Here is a 16,697-nt window from a genome sequence, read left to right as displayed (position 1 = left end):
CCCCATGGCTCACCCATCCCCTCACTCTGGACTAACTCTCGCCCCCCCCGTCACCCCCACCTGCCGTACTGCCAACCTCACTAACCTCCGTTCCCCCTCCCCTGCCCCCCCATCCATCTCCCTCGCACTGCTGAACTGTCGCTCCCTCTCCAACAAATCAGCCGTTATATCTGAACTGCTACTGGACAATAACATGGATCTGCTCCTCCTCTGTGAAACATGGCAGCAGCCCCTGGACTTCTACGCTCTCAATCAAGCCACTCCTTCCAATTACAGTTACATCGCCAAACCCCGCCTCTCTGGCCGAGGGGGAGGCGTTGGCGTTCTTCATAAACAATCCCTGTCCATCACTGAACTGAACCTCAACCTCCCATCTATCTCATCCTTTGAACACCTTGCCTTCTCCCTCCCCAACTCCATCACCACTGTTCTAATCTACCGTCCTCTGAAGCCACGCCCATCTTTTCTCTCTGAACTGTCTGAACTCCTCACCATTACGTCCTCTCTCTCTTCCCGCCTCCTACTTACCGGTGACTTCAACATCCACACGGACAAGCCGACCGCCCCACTGACATCTGACTTCCTCTCCCTTCTCACCTGTTTCCACCTCACCCAACACATTGACTTCCCCACCCATACCAAAGGCCATATCCTCCACATAGTCTGCTCCGCCTCCCTACCCGTATCTAACCCCCATCCTCTCCCCTTCCCACTCTCTGATCATCTCCGCATCCTCTTCTCCGCTCCTCTACCCTCACCCCATAATCCCAAAAAGCGCTCCATTTCCTACCGCAACATCAAACCAGTCAACCCACTCTCACTCTCCAAGCTCATGTCCTCTGCCTTCCCCCCTGACTCTGCCCCCTCTTCCCCTGACGACTATGCCATCATGCTCAACTCCATCCTTTCTGACTCCCTTGACTCCCTTTCCCCCTGGAAGACTTCCTCTGTCTCATTCACTAACTCCGCCCCCTGGTACACCCCGGAACTCCGCACCATGAAACAGACTGGCTGCCAACTCGAGCGGTTATGCAAGCGAACCCGCCTCACCGTTCACGCCGAAGCCTACAAACATCACATCTCCTCCTACCGTGACGCTCTCCATGCTGCTAAATCCGCCCACTTCTCCACCCTCATCAACAGCACCAACCGGAACCCCCGCATCCTGTTCTCCACCGTCAACAAACTGCTCCAGCCGCCGGACATTAATCCACCCTCCTCACCTGACCTCTGTAACTCTTTCCTCCTCGCCTTTAACCATAAAATCTCCCAAATCAACAGCTCCCTGACTGCCGCCGTTAGTAACTCCTCCACCCCCACCATTCCTATCCCCCCCCCTCCCTGACCACCCACCCTTCACTTCTTTCACTGCCTTCTCCCCTGTTGACTCCTTCCACATTTTGGACATTATCACTGCGTCCAAGACAACCACCTGCTCTCTCGACCCCCTCCCAACGACTCTAACCAAGGCTTGCCTCCCTGTCCTCACCCCCCACCTCACCACCCTCTTCAATCAGTCCCTATCCCTTGGTCATGTTCTCTCTGTCTACAAACTTGCCTCCATCACCCCCATCCTCAAAAAGCCCACCCTTGATCCAGCCAACCTCTCCAACTACCGCCCCATCTCCAACCTGCCGTTCCTCTCCGAAACTCTGGAACGCATTGTCGCCGCCCAACTCCACACCCACCTCCGGTCAAACAACCTCTATGAACCCCTCCAGTCAAACAACCTCTATGAACCCCTCCAGTCAAACAACCTCTATGAACCCCTCCAGTCAAACAACCTCTATGAACCCCTCCAGTCAAACAACCTCTATGAACCCCTCCAGTCTGGCTTCCGCCCGCTTCACAGCACCGAAACTGCCCTTGTCAAAGTAATCAACAATCTCCTCACCTCTGCAGACTGCGGTGCCCTCAACATCCTGCTTTTCCTAGACCTCAGCGCAGCCTTTGATACTGTACACCATTCCATCCTCCTCAAAAGGCTGCGCCAACAGGGTGTTGAGGGCACCGCACTCGACTGGCTCACCTCCTACCTCACCGACAGGCAACAGTTCGTCTCCCTCTCTGGCCACACGTCCACCCTCTCTCCTGTACCGCAGGGGGTCCCTCAGGGCTCAGTCCTCGGCCCCCTTCTTTTCATCTGCTACCTCTTCCCCCTTGGTCACATCATCCGCAAACTCAATCTCGACTTCCACTGTTACGCAGATGACACTCAGATGTACATCAGTACCAAAACCACCCAAAACCCTCCCCTCACCCACATCGAAACCTGCATCTCTACAATAAAAACATGGCTGACCCACAACTTTCTCAAACTTAACAGCGACAAAACAGAGCTCCTCTCATAGGCACCAAATCCACTCTCAATAAAACTGGACCCATCTCACTCACCATCGACGCCTCGACCATCACTCCCTCCCCCCTGGCACGCAATCTTGGTGTTATCCTGGACCCCACCCTCTCCTTCGATCCCCATGTCAGCTCCATTGTCAAGACCTCCTACTTTCACCTCCGCCGCATCGCCAAAATCAGACACTGCCTCCCCCCCCCTGCTGCTGAATCCCTTATCCACGCCTTCATCTCCTCCCGTCTTGACTACTGCAACTCCCTCCTCACTGGCGTCACCTCTCATTCCCTCCATAGACTCCAAATGGTCCAAAACTCTGCTGGACGCCTCCTCACTCACACCCGGTCCTGTGAGCACATCACCCCCGTTCTCCACACTCTCCACTGGCTCCCCGTCAAACAACGTATCAGCTTCAAAATACTCCTGCTGACTTTCAAAGCTCTCCACCACCTGGCCCCGCCCTACCTGTCTGACCTCCTCATCCCCCATCGCCCCTCCCGAGCCCTCCGATCCTCCTCCACTCTCACTCTAACCGTACCACCCTCCAAACTGAACACATTCGGTGACAGAGCCTTCTCCAGGGCAGCCCCCCGACTATGGAACTCTCTTCCCCAACCTGTCCGCGACTCTCCCTCACTTCCCACATTCAAATCCACTCTAAAAACCTCTCTCTTTTCCCAAGCCTACGACCTCCCCTACCCATAACCACCTTCATCCCTGCCCCTGCCCATGTCCCCCTGACTGTCATCACCCTTTTCATGTTTTTTATGTCTTCCACAATGTAAGCGTCTTTGGGTCACTGAAAAGCGCTATATCAATTTCATGAATTATTATTATTATTATTATTAACAGTAGAACACGTATAGTTAAAAGCTTAAACAGCCTCGTTGGTGGATAGCAGCATAGGCTCTGTTTGATTGAATAAGGGTTGTATTTCTTGCCTACTACCTCCCACCGATCCACTGCCTCTCTGTCCTCTCCCTACCCTTCAATCACGTAATGATGATGATCTGACAATGCACGCACATCGTAAAAATAAACAAATAAGGAATGTATCACTACTTATTAATTACTACTAATTATTATTACATAGTTCATGCGTTATATAAGCACCAGTAAAAAAATGTGTGTTTGTTGTGTGTCAAGTTGTTAACTGATGCTATAGGTTAGACTACGACATAGTAATGTTACCAATAAAAAACATCATAAACATGGCAACATAATTCACTATCTTGCTCAAGGAGTAATTACTCATACATGCTCACACTAATGGTTCAATGCAGTTTGAAGTTTGTTTGAAATAGCGTACCTCATCATCACCCGAAAGAATGGGATGACAGGTTGTCATAGCTTCTTGGCACATACCGCCTACCGTAGTTGCAACCAGGTTGCAACGTCCATTTTAAAAAGCGAGCACTGTTCGTTTGAATGCACTATATCATTTTACCACGAGATGGGAGTAATTCCAACACAGTGTCCCTTTAAGCTATGTAGCTTTATCATGTTTTCAACCTCACTTTACACTGCAGCACTCACAACATTGTCTTCAGGGAAAAAAACATTTGACATGTTTAATTTTGTTCTGTAAAATAAATCTTTATATTTTAAGAATATTGAATGTACATTTGACAGCCCTAAATCAAACTAATCAGATACTTACACTTTTTTAGAGCTGATCTCAGGTCAGCCACCTTCTCCAGCTCCATGTTCAGTGTCTCCTCCAGCTGATCCTGGGATCTCCTCACGAGGTTAGTAGGGGGAGAGACTGGTGAGGCTACAAGCAGAGGAAAGCCAAGAAGAGGTTCAATATGAAGACCCTGATTGGGAAGACATTCAAGAACATGGTGTTCAAGAACACCACCTGTGTTCGGAGCAGAGTGGAACGATCACATCGTGTTTTGGGGAGACAAAAAACATAGGATTTCATTCATGTTCTCGAGATGATTGGTCTTGTTTTAGTAACAGTGATAAAATGGCATCAATTTTGGGTTCAATTGCTCTTCAAAAAGAATATGACCGAACAGCGGTATGGGCGGTGTGGCACAGTATCATACCGGAGACATTCTGGATCATTGGACAACCCTAAGATGAATCAAACTAAACAAACACTTACACTTCTTTACATCTGGTTTAGGGACAGGCACCTTCCCCATCTGCATGTTCAGTGTCTCCTCCAGCTGATCCAGGGCTCTCCTCAAGGTCCCTACGTATGACGGAGGACGGACCTCCACCGTGGTCCAGTCCCTGGTGGGTGGAGGATCCTTCAGGGATCTGAAGGTCTGGAGGAGGTGGAGGTGGTCTTCAGTGTGTGAGAGCTGCTTCACCTCTGATCTTCTATTGGTCAGATCTTCTATTTCCTGCTCCAGCTCTTTGATGAGGCCTTCAGCTTCTGTCTCTGTGGATTTCAGTTTCTCTTTAACCGTTTGTTTGTGATCATCCTGGCACTTTTCAACAGAGCGCTTCAGAGCAGTGAAGACCTGCAGACCATCGGCTATCTCTTTGTCTGCGTCTGCTTTGCTACTTCCCACTGTGTCTCTGATGTCCTTAATCTTTAGTTGTCTCTCCTGGATCATCTGCTGAACTTCAGCCTCTATCTTCCCCAGCTGGGCCGTCTTCACTCCATATTCCTCCTTTAGAGGTACAACAGGATGGGACTTGTGGTCTGTCACTGTGCACAACACACACACACACACCTGTTCAGTCTGGCAGAAGAGCTCCAGGAGTCTGTCGTGTTTCTTACACATCCTGTCCTCCAGACGGTCCATAGGCTCGACCAGCTGATGTTTCTTCAGTCTTGCGACTCTCTGATGAGGCTCCAGGTGGGTTTGGCAGTAAGAGGTAAAACACGTCAGGCAGGACTTCACGGCCTTCAGCTGGGTCCCAGTACAGACGTCACAGGGAACTTCTCCTGGTCCAACACAAGGCTGCTCTTTGACTCGTACAGAACTTCTAAACCGATCAACCATCCCTGATATGAAGGTATTGACCTGTAAATCAGGTCTTGTGTGGGACAGCTTGTTGCAAACAGGACATTTGTACTGGACTTGGTCATCCCAGAACGTTGTAATACAGGTTCTACAGAAGTTGTGTCCACATGGTGTGGAGACTGGGCTGTTGAACACATCCAGACAGATGGAACAGGAGAAGTCCTCTTCAGACCAGGAAGTAGCAGAGGCCATTCCTAGAAAACATGGATAACAATAGTAAAATAACAGTTTGAACTCGTTCAAATGCAAGTGCTTTATACGTTATATATTTTGTTGTTTCAAGCTGAAATCTTCATCCAATAGGAGGTACAACATGAAGTCCTGCAGAAAGGACATCTTCACTGAGGATGAGGGGTCAATATTTTGGACTCACCTTACAATGTTTGTCTGATTATTTAGTTTATAAATGAGTGAAGTGCCTCCATGTCATGTTACTTTTTAAATTAAAGGAATTATACATTCTCAAAGTACATTTATATCAATTATTGTCTAAAATATGGGATAAGTATGTGTCCAAAAACAACGTTTGCATAGGGTGAGAAGTCTCAGACTTCTGCCCAGTTGAAACAGCCGAGTGTCACAACGCTACACTTTCACTTTTAACATGGAAGCACTTTTTCTGTCCCTGAAAACAAACTAGAGGTTCAAATACAACGTATCCAAATGACACAAAACCACAACATTGGAAGTTATTCAAATAGTCATGACGTCCGTAATCGATTAATTGCAGATTCAATCAGATTCTATCCAATATTGATTTGGTTAGGGATATGAAATATTTAAGCAATAGATCACGACTGTGGAATGTTCTCATTATACCACAGTTAAGGGGCGTTGTCCGTCCCGACACGCAGTGGAGGGACGGCGACCCCCTTAACTGTGGTATAATGAGAACATTTCACTGACTGAAGTGATCTACTGCTTTTATAAAACGGTTACGTAAGTATGGCGAAATGAAAGTCATAGACACCCTCAATTTTTAAAAAGTGAGAAAGTCGGAAAAGCATATTTTAACAAATACAAAAAAGTAGTCCCTCCTGGCTGCCTGCAAAGTGTACGGCGGTTGCTATGCAACACACTGTAGCGTCCTTCAGAGAGAAGGCTAGAGACGGTAGCTCGGTTCGCCGGCAATTTAGCCTACTATGGAGTTCACTCACCGTGTGCCTATTGCTTTACAACATTTCCACCCTCTGCATCAATCAACATATTTTTAGGCTTCAGTGAACTATGCTATTGCTTTTATATACTGTATAACAACAGTTCAAGTTAGGCGCGGAGTGATACTGAACTCTGTAAACTGAATGGGCGTCATAGACAGTTGGGAACCAATCAGATCGCTTAAGCCACCCGTTTTATAATTTTTTATAGAACTAATGCTGTAAATTGTACAGGGAACCCTCTAACCTGAATTAACTTTGAAGGGTTTGAGACCTGCTGTCGGTTGCACCAGCAGAACGTAAAGCCGATCATAAGTTCTGGTGTAAAGTTCGCCTTAACCCTACGCTCGACGTAGCTAGTTTCAAACTAAAGGTGTTCTAAATTTTGGTTGCACCACCATAACTTAAGTTTTAACGTTACTAGTAGTGCGTAAATTGTACCAGTGTCACATTTAATGACGTTTAGATAATTTCAAGCCAATCATTGACAGCAAACAATGTAAACAGGAAGTAGCTGCTACCGGCAAGTTTCCACCTCATCCGAGTGAAGACGCGTTAGCACCCAAATGAGAGGGCAAACAAAACAGTTCGACAGTCATTTATTCTCTAAAATTGACTTGGGCGTGAGGCGTGAGGTTAAGCTATTTGATGGCGGATTTTTATAATAAATTGCAGCTCATTGCTGCTTTGTATGCTATTCGTTGTGTGAGTGTCAGAGTTTTTGTCCGAGTTAGCCTCTACCTGGCTATGCATTGTATGGAATAGCTCTAGAATATTGGTTTGTACGTGGGCCGAAACCCAAATCGCGCATATATATCTACATCATTATACTGATGAAATGGATCGATACGGTCACGGACAATCCGTTCCCGACGCAAACCGTGTTGAAACTCCTCTTCCCATTGCTCAAAACGAATAGCCATCTTTGGTATTTAAATCTTTTAACGTATTTACCAGTCTTTATCGTTAGAATGGAACTTACACCAGCTAGAGGGGAGGTGTAAAATATAAGTTATAACTTAGTGTTACATTGAAACTATCTGCTTGGTGCAACTGCTATTTTTTTAGTAGAGTGTAAAGTCGAACGTTTGGGCAATTTACGTTCACCGTAGCCTAAGTGGGACCTTACGTTCTGCTGGTGCAACCAGCTGCAGAGTTCTGTCTGGGTTAGAGTCCTAGAATCCGGGTTGGAGTCCCAGAGAAAGTGGGTATACCACGTGGGTATACCAGAGAGACTGTTGATCTGATCTTAAATACATTGCACTTTCTAAAATGCTTTTTTAACTTTAGCCTTTATTTCTATTTATTTTACTCTTTTTAATTTTATTTTACTTATCTATTATTTTCTTTTTATTGTATGACAATGTTAATATGTGAAGCACTTTGAGTCTGCCTTGTGTATGAAAAGTGCTATATAAATAAAGTTGCCTTGCCTAACCTGGTGCATCATTAAAAATATTAATGTTTACATTAAGAATTGACCCCGAATTGACCCCCCCCCCCCCCCCCCCTCCCCGGTCAACAATTCCACCCGCGGTTATAATCAGGGGTGCACATAACTGGTACGGCACTTTTGCGTAACTCACCGTCAGGTCATCAAAACAAAACTACACGTGTATCTTGTACTACTCCTGCGTTTCCCCACCTGCGCAAAAAAAGGCAAACGGAGCCGGAGTGCTGTGTGCGCTGTGCACCGCGCGCACACTGGAGAACTGCTCAAAATCTGCTGATTTTGTGCAAACATCCGTTACTGTGAGACATCCTATACGCGCATTCACGAGACATGTAACCAGCCCATAACCGTGAACGTCGAATCATGGATTAAACGTCTGAAAAGGACCGAGCGGGATCTTTTCCAGCGGTGAACAGAAGCTGCTTGTGGAGGTCTATGAGGAGTACACGCATATAATAACTCTAACAGGGAACACCGTAACCATTAATAGAAACAGGGAGGCTGCCTGGCACAGAAATCGGCGATCTGTTGAATGCATAAGTAGTATTAAGCGTAACATATTTTAATTTAATATTGACTATCGATTTGGAATCAGGGAGATAGTCTCGAGTTGCGGGGTTCAATCCCCACGCAAGTAATAGTAATATAGGAAGGATTACTAGAGATAATAATGAGATCAAATAACTTTTCATGCCATTTCTTTTCCATTTCTTTGAATATTCTTAATTAGGGAATTAATAAAATGAATAAAGGGAATTACAAAATGAAGCCAACGCCAAGAATACTATGAATTGCTCTGGACACGAACATCACAGGGCAAGTGCTAGACCATCCACCCAGCCGCTGAATCCTGATTACGCAGTAATACATAGATTAGTGTAGAAATGTGTTGAAAAGATAGCCACAGTAATAATAGATAGCAATTCATTGAATTATTTCATTTGCATCATTTAATCTTAGACCCTTAGTGAAAATATACGCTGTTTGTACTTCATATATGTACATTTATGACAAAATTGTGAGGACTAGGCTTGGCGGAACCTTCTGATGGTACACTTGTTGCTGACAGATGGATTTCTCTGAAACACCGCTCAAGTTAGCCTGACAGTTAACCTGCTCCCGACCAGGTTAGTTTGGGCGGATAAATTGCCATGGTTACTTAGCGGAGATTCCCTTAAGTCACGTTAATGGAACGCAACTCTAGCTGAAAGAAGCCAGGCTAAGCAAAATAAGCCCGGCTTTGCGTTTAGCTTGGTTGATGGAATACCCCCCTGAGACTGAAGCTGACCTCAGTGTATGTATACTACATGTAGACATGGCAGGACTGTGTTTGCAGAGGCAGGCGCGTCCGTCTCATGAGGCTTATGGAAGTGCAGTTATCAGCGGGCTGGCCAACTTTCAATATTATTTGTATTTAGCCTTACATTTTCAAACAGGTTGTTGGTACACAGTTGTTATTCTTAATGTTCTCACTTGTTGTGTGCGTGTGTGTCTCTGTGTCTGTTCTAGTGCTACCACTTTGTACAGCTGACCACAGTTGACCAACCCGAGACAAATATTTTCTGAGGTGGTACGCGGTATAAAAAGTTTGAGAACCACTGATCTAGAACATATCAATACAGTGAGAATATACGACCAATAATCTAAAGAAAACATGACATTTAGCGAGCTGTACCGTAGCTTCTCCGTGATGAAAACGTGACCTGCCCCTTGTCGTGTGAAAATATTACAGCACAGAAGGAAATGAAGATCAGTCGAAGGAAGAGATTCAGGTGTTCACCAAAACACAAAGTAAGAGTTGAGAACCGAGACGAACGCTAACACAGTTCTAAAGAAGACAGTGAAGACAGATCGAATGAGGAAGGAGACTTTGAACACCAGCCACCAGTAAAACCATCAATCATTAACTAACTAAAGAGGATTACATGGTTTACCTGTATCACACACACACACACACACACACACACACACACACACACACACACACACACACACACACACACACACACACACTGCAGCTTAAGAGTCAAAAGTAGAGCAAAAGAGAGATATAAGAGATAAATACAAAATAATAAAATGAAGATAAAAACGATGTACACTATCTACACCTCTCACAGGTGTACATCATAAGTATAGTTACACAGGATACTGGCTGAGTATGAGTATAAGTACACAGGATACTAGCTCAGTATGAGTATAAGTACACAGGATACTGGCTCAGTATAAGTACACAGGATACTGGCTCAGTATGAGTATAAGTACACAGGATACTGGCTCAGTATGAGTATAAGTACACAGGATACTGGCTCAGTATGAGTATAAGTACACAGGATACTGGCTCAGTATGAGTATAAGTACACAGGATACTGGCTCAGTATGAGTATAAGTACACAGGATACTGGCTCAGTATGAGTATAAGTACACAGGATACTGGCTCAGTATAAGTACACAGGATACTGGCTCAGTATGAGTATAAGTACACAGGATACTGGCTCAGTATAAGTATAAGTACACAGGATACTGGCTCAGTATGAGTATAAGTACACAGGATACTGGCTCAGTATGAGTATAAGTACACAGGATACTGGCTCAGTATAAGTACACAGGATACTGGCTCAGTATGAGTACACAGGATACTGGCTCAGTATAAGTACACAGGATACTAGCTCAGTATAAGTACACAGGATACTGGCTCAGTATGAGTATAAGTACACAGGATACTGGCTCAGTATAAGTACACAGGATACTGGCTCAGTATGAGTATAAGTACACAGGATACTAGCTCAGTATGAGTATAAGTACACAGGATACTGGCTCAGTATAAGTACACAGGATACTGGCTCAGTATGAGTATAAGTACACAGGATACTGGCTCAGTATGAGTATAAGCGTGGCATTGGACAGGCTATGACTAGGGTTGCCAACCGTCCCGTAAAATACGGGATCGTCCCGTATTTGGCAACTAAAAGACCTGTCCCGTAATGAACTGATACGGGACGCACTTTGTCCCGTATTTTGGGGTCGTGTTGTACCTTTATGTAATGCCGGTTATCGTTGCATTAATAAAACCCGTGGGTTGCTTAAGCGTATAAACACACGGAGGCAAGGATGCAGTACGAGCCAGTTACTTTATTGGCGCACTATAAACACACTGAATAGCCAGACCCACGCAGCCAACCACCGAACCCCGAAGTAATGACCGTCTAACACAGTTGAGCACCGAGTGCTCAATCCAATACTCCACAGGTCGTAATCGCGTGAACGCGTCTGCCCGCGATCGCGCATAACTCTCCCCCCCCCCCCCCCCCCTCAACAATCTCGATCAAGAGGTGTCCCGTATTTGAAAGTCTGGGAGTTGGCAACCCTAGCTATGACCCACTATGTTGTGCTCCATGTACCCACTGTTGACAACGTGACTAAGCTACCAACACAAACAAAGAGGAGCTGGGAAAGCAAATGAACTAACTACGTGTTTAAGTTGTGAAGGGCAAACGTGCGGCGACACACAGCACTACAGATGTCCGAACAGATTGAAAAAGCAAAACATATTTGTTGCACAGCTGAACGCTGTATCACACCATGGGCTGTTCTCAATTCACAACACGCATCCATCCAATCTACATCAGGCATTCTGACCTAAACTCATGCACCCCCCACCGCAGTTATTCACTGATGACTGCACTATCGTCATCTCCACTACACCCAACGCTGTACGCACGCAACCCGTGGATAAGTCAGGCTCCTTGGTGGAAACAGCCGACCACTTGAGTGCAAAAAAAAACAAAACACAAAACACACCTCACCACAGCACCAGCACATCTTAAGCAATGAACACCGCGTCTTACCTTCATGGGTGCGGCAGTGGTGTGCAGATGCGCCCCGCGGTGCAGCCTGCCGCCACATCCACTCAGTCCGACAGGTGGTCGCTCTGTGAGTCCGCGGTCCTACCGACCCGCTCCGCTGCTGTTCGCCTTCGTGTGTTCCGGCTACAACGACCTGATGGTCTGATGCCTCATCATTGCATCCCCAGCCAAAGAGTATCGGTATCAATACCTCATTCGTTGTCCAGGCCAGGCCGGCCGCTCACACACAGATAAGTAAGGGATAATGTACAGAACATCGCCGGTCATTATCGGGGAAACAGGCCCCGACAGGGCGGACACCGCGCGATGCGGAGGGGTCTCGCCCTGAAGGGGCTCGTTCTAGATAATGACCGGCGACGTTCTGTCCATTATCCCGCTTATTACACGGCTACTTGTCAAAACGAAAAAATAACTTCACACGGTGTGTCTTTGTACAATTTATTTATTACCATCCGCAGTGTTGCTCGGCGGAGAAATAGTCCGTCGAAGACGTTGACGTCGCTTAGCAACCGGATCCTCTGGGGTTGACTACTGGCGGAGTGATACGAGAGACGTGACTCAGAGCCGCTCTCCTTGACAGGTCATCACATCAGCGGTCAATTATCGAACAGTAATTAAGGAGCATGCACGTGAACGGCGCATCCACAGCACTGAGAAGAGCCGTGTAATAATCCATAAGGATTAAACTCAAGGGTTTGTCTTTTTAAGTGTGTGACATTTTTTAATTGTAATATTCCCTAGCGATTCATTTTTATTGTAATACTCTCACTTAGCCATCTAGTAGCACCAAGCATAGTTTAGAGGTAATTTCCCCTCCTAATCGCCTGAGGGCAGCACTGAACACATTTGACAAAGTTACAAAACATTTACACTAGGGGCAGCAACGGACACACCTGGGATACATAAACTCAGACTCCGCCTTTGCAGAGCCAGAATCTCTCAGCGGCGTATCTTCCTGCATGCTAAGCTCTGAGACGCTCCGCGCGTGTTATTTACGATCCCTCTCCTTTTGTTTCATAGACGATAGACAATAGACCAAAAACCTTAACCAAATAAAGTGAGTTAAAAGCGATCCTGTCTCGGCGGCCTTTCCTGGACCAAAATCCACAACAATTTGGTGACCCTGACGTGATTTATCCAAGGAAAGGCGGACCTGGGCTGACCGAGCCGATCGAACACGAGGATCTGATCTTCCCTGCCACGGGCCCAATAAAATAAGGTAAGCAGAACCTATTGTCGCAAAGACTAATTCTGCATAGATTAGTTATAGGAACTTTAGGTGGCAGAGGTAATCAGTATTCGTTTTCGTGAAAGCTCCGTTATTCCGGTCCATAATCATTACAGTTAAGCCGAAGTAAAGATGAACGATCGCTGATAACTCCGATTGGGAATTAATTATAAACAATGATTTAGTCGCCATTATAAGACTAAACCGAGGAAACAAAGGGCCAGAATTGTATATATGTTTGTCTAAATGTGATACCCGACGGGGTTTTAGAGGTGATCTGTATAAAGGATTTGTTAAGTTTTCGACGTGTCCGCGTTTTGACCGGGACGCAGTAGCCTACTGATGAGCTAAATTGTTATCCAAGTTGTATTGAACAGTTCGTTGAGACCCCGAAGCTGGAAAGAGTGTTCAGAGCATTGTCGAGTCGGCAATAACGTGGTGTTATTAGGCCCAGAAGACTAGAATGGGAGTCCACACGTGGTGGTGTCTCTAGGTCCCATGAAACAAAGACAATCTGTATGGAATACAGTTCTCGTCGTGTCGGTGGCCATGTTAACGCATTTTTTAATGGCGATTATGGTCGACCACATGGTGAAAGCCTTGTTTAAGCATTGGGGGATGAGAGACATTGTCCTAAAGATGCCTATCACACCTAGACAAGCTTCAAAGGAGATCACCATTTGGTTAACAAAGAGAACACCCGCCCCCCCCCTTCTCTCCCTCTCTCTCCCCCCTCTCTCCCTCTCTCCCCCCCCCCTTCTCTCCCTCTCTCCCCCCCTCTCTCTCCCTCTCTCTCTCTCCCTCTCTCCCCCCCTCTCTCTCTCCCTCTCTCCCCCCCCTCTCTCTCCCCTCTCTCCCTCTCTCTCCCTCTCTCTCCCCCCCCTTCTCTCCCTCTCTCCCCGTCTGTCTGTCTGTCTGTCTGTCTGTCTGTCTGTCTGTCTGTCTGTCTGTCTGTCTGTCTGTCTGTCTGTCTGTCTCTCGCATTTTGAGCATGGCAAATGCTCATGGCTCAATCAATGAATGTTCCCTTCATTATTGTGTTCTTGCTTGAGAACCGTTGACTGGGCCTTCAGCTGGCTGGATGTGTTATCGGGCTGATAGAGCTTCAGGCCAACTCGGGGAACCATCTACCTATCCCCCCAACTCTCTCTCTCTCTCTCCCTCTCTCCCCCCCCTCTCTCTCCCTCTCTCTCTCTCCCTCTCTCCCCCCCCCCTCTCTCTCTCTCCCCCTCTCCCCCCCCTCTCTCTCTCCCTCTCTCTCCCCCCTCTCTCCCTCTCTCTCCCCCCCCCTTCTCTCCCTCTCTCCCCCCTCTGTCTGTCTGTCTGTCTGTCTGTCTGTCTGTCTGTCTGTCTGTCTGTCTGTCTGTCTGTCGCATTCTGAGCATGGCAAATGCGCATGGCTCAATCAGTGAATGTTCCCTTCATTATTGTGTTCTTGCTTGAGAACCGTTGGCTGGGCCTTCAGCTGGCTGGATGTCTTACCGGGCTGAAAGGGCTGCATGACCAGGGTGTCACAAGAAGGCCAACTCGGGGAACCATCTACCTATCCCCCAACTCTCTCTCTCTCTCTCTCTCTCCCTCTCTCCCCCCCCCTCTCTCCCTCTCTCTCTCTCCCTCTCTCCCCCCCCCTCTCTCTCTCTCCCTCTCCCCCCCCCTCTCTCTCTCTCCCTCTCTCCCCCCCCCCTCTCTCTCTCTCCCTCTCTCCCCCCCCTCTCTCTCCCTCTCTCTCCCCCCCTCTCTCCCCCCCCCTCTCTCTCTCTCCCTCTCTCCCCCCCCTCTCTCTCTCCCTCTCTCCCCCCCCTCTCTCTCTCCCTCTCTCTCCCCCCTCTCTCCCTCTCTCTCCCCCCCCTTCTGTCTGTCTGTCTGTCTGTCTGTCTGTCTGTCTGTCTCTCGCATTCTGAGCATGGCAAATGCGCATGGCTCAATCAGTGAATGTTCCCTTCATTATTGTGTTCTTGCTTGAGAACCGTTGGCTGGGCCTTCAGCTGGCTGGATGTCTTACCGGGCTGAAAGGGCTGCATGACCAGGGTGTCACAAGAAGGCCAACTCGGGGAACCATCTACCTATCCCCCCAACTCTCTCTCTCTCTCTCTCTCTCCCTCTCCCCCCCCCCCTTCTCTCTCTCTCTCTCTCTCTCTCTCTCTCTCTCTCTCTCTCTCTCTCTCTCTCTTCTCTCCCCCCCCCCCTCTCTCTCTATCCCTCCCCCAACACCCTCACCCTCTCAGTAACTGTATCACATACTATCTCTCACACACACAGACTATCTCACACATATACGTACAGGCTTAAACACACTAACAGAAACACTCTGTCTCACACACACACCCACACAAACTGTCACACACACTCAGTGTGTTTTTACTACTAAATAATTATATTTCTTTTTACCACATTATGTACATAGGATGTAAGAGGTATTCATGCATTGGAGACCTTCGTTATATGTGAAGCCGTAAGTCTGGTTGTCACACTGAGTCCGACTGCTGAAGTGTACTGACTCACGTGTTGCTTGTTGTCGTGCGGTGAACGGGGGGCGTTCAAGGACCGTCGGAAAGTTGATTTGTTTTTGTTTTAGAAAACAGCCTAGTGACGCCACTGCCACACACTGCATCCACACAATACACAGCTGCACAGTGCTCCGACATCTTGTGTCGGATCTGCTTCTACATTGGTCAGCGCACATGTTACGACGGCACATGACGCGGCCGCAAGCCGGCGCGAGGTCCCGTTCATCACTGCGCGCAGTTTTAATTATATTTCTTTTTACCACATTATGTACATAGGATGTAAGAGGTACTCATGCATTGGAGACCTTCGTTATATGTGAAGCCGTAGAATTGATTTACGATGGATTGATTGATTTGTGTTTTTTGTGGATTTACCCCATTATGTACATACGACAGAATAGGTCTACTTGCATTTATCCACATGTAGTGGAGACCTCCGTTATTATTGAACCATGAAGAAATTTATGGAGGATGAAACTGTATGAAACTGGATCCCTACTGTCAAAGATACCTTCATTATATGTGGAAGCCGTAGAATTGAGTTATGGTGGATTTATTAATGTTCGATGTATTTGTTTTTGAACTGGACATTTTTTAAATGATCTATGTTATTAAAGTTGTGATAAGAAGTTGGCTGGAACCCAGAGGGCCTGAGAGGATTGCTCGGGGGTTGTTCAGTAAGATGATGTGATCAGTGTGATGTTTGTTCACAGATAGACAAACAGACAAACCGACTAGAGGTTGAGAATATTGTATCGATTAGATGTTGACCAACGGAAAACTAGATAAATATAATAATAATATTTTTGTAATGGTATAGATAGATAAGGGACTTGAATAACTAGGAAACTGTTTTGGAAATAATAATGAACAGGTTTGATACTCATGTAACTATAAGAACGTAAAGATGAAACCAGGTTTTACTTTATTAGAATAAGTCATATGCACGTTTGATGTGGTATGCAGGAGGTAGAAGTGTGACAAAGGATAGACAATATTAAATACAAACAATATGTAGCATAAATAAAGATCAGGTCATCCGATTTAGATAGTTGGGTTAAAAAAGAGACAATTGAATAGAATGATAGAGCATTAATTGTGATTATGAATAACGGTCAAAGCAAAATATTCGTCTACTATTGAAGATGCAAA

At 46.6% G+C, this 16,697-nt stretch overlaps 1 protein-coding gene across 1 annotated transcript; it reads right to left on the bottom strand.

Annotated features, from left to right (window-relative positions):
- Positions 1–4,010: 4,010 nt before the first annotated feature.
- Positions 4,011–9,642, bottom strand: LOC311374692 (E3 ubiquitin/ISG15 ligase TRIM25-like; the record flags this gene model as incomplete). Its single annotated transcript, XM_084490486.1, has 3 exons — positions 9,623–9,642; positions 4,464–5,531; positions 4,011–4,124 (listed from the first exon to the last, which is right to left on the bottom strand). Coding segments are annotated over exons 2-3 (1,180 nt in total), but the record flags the coding sequence as incomplete, so codon positions are not given.
- Positions 9,643–16,697: the final 7,055 nt, after the last annotated feature.

The sequence above is a fragment of the Micromesistius poutassou genome (assembly GCF_964030765.1).
Source record: "Micromesistius poutassou genome assembly, contig: SCAFFOLD_5329, whole genome shotgun sequence".
In the NCBI taxonomy this organism is placed as follows: Eukaryota; Metazoa; Chordata; class Actinopteri; order Gadiformes; family Gadidae; genus Micromesistius; species Micromesistius poutassou.
The sequence above is the reverse complement of the archived record's forward strand: the minus strand, read 5'-3'. Positions and strand labels throughout refer to the sequence as shown.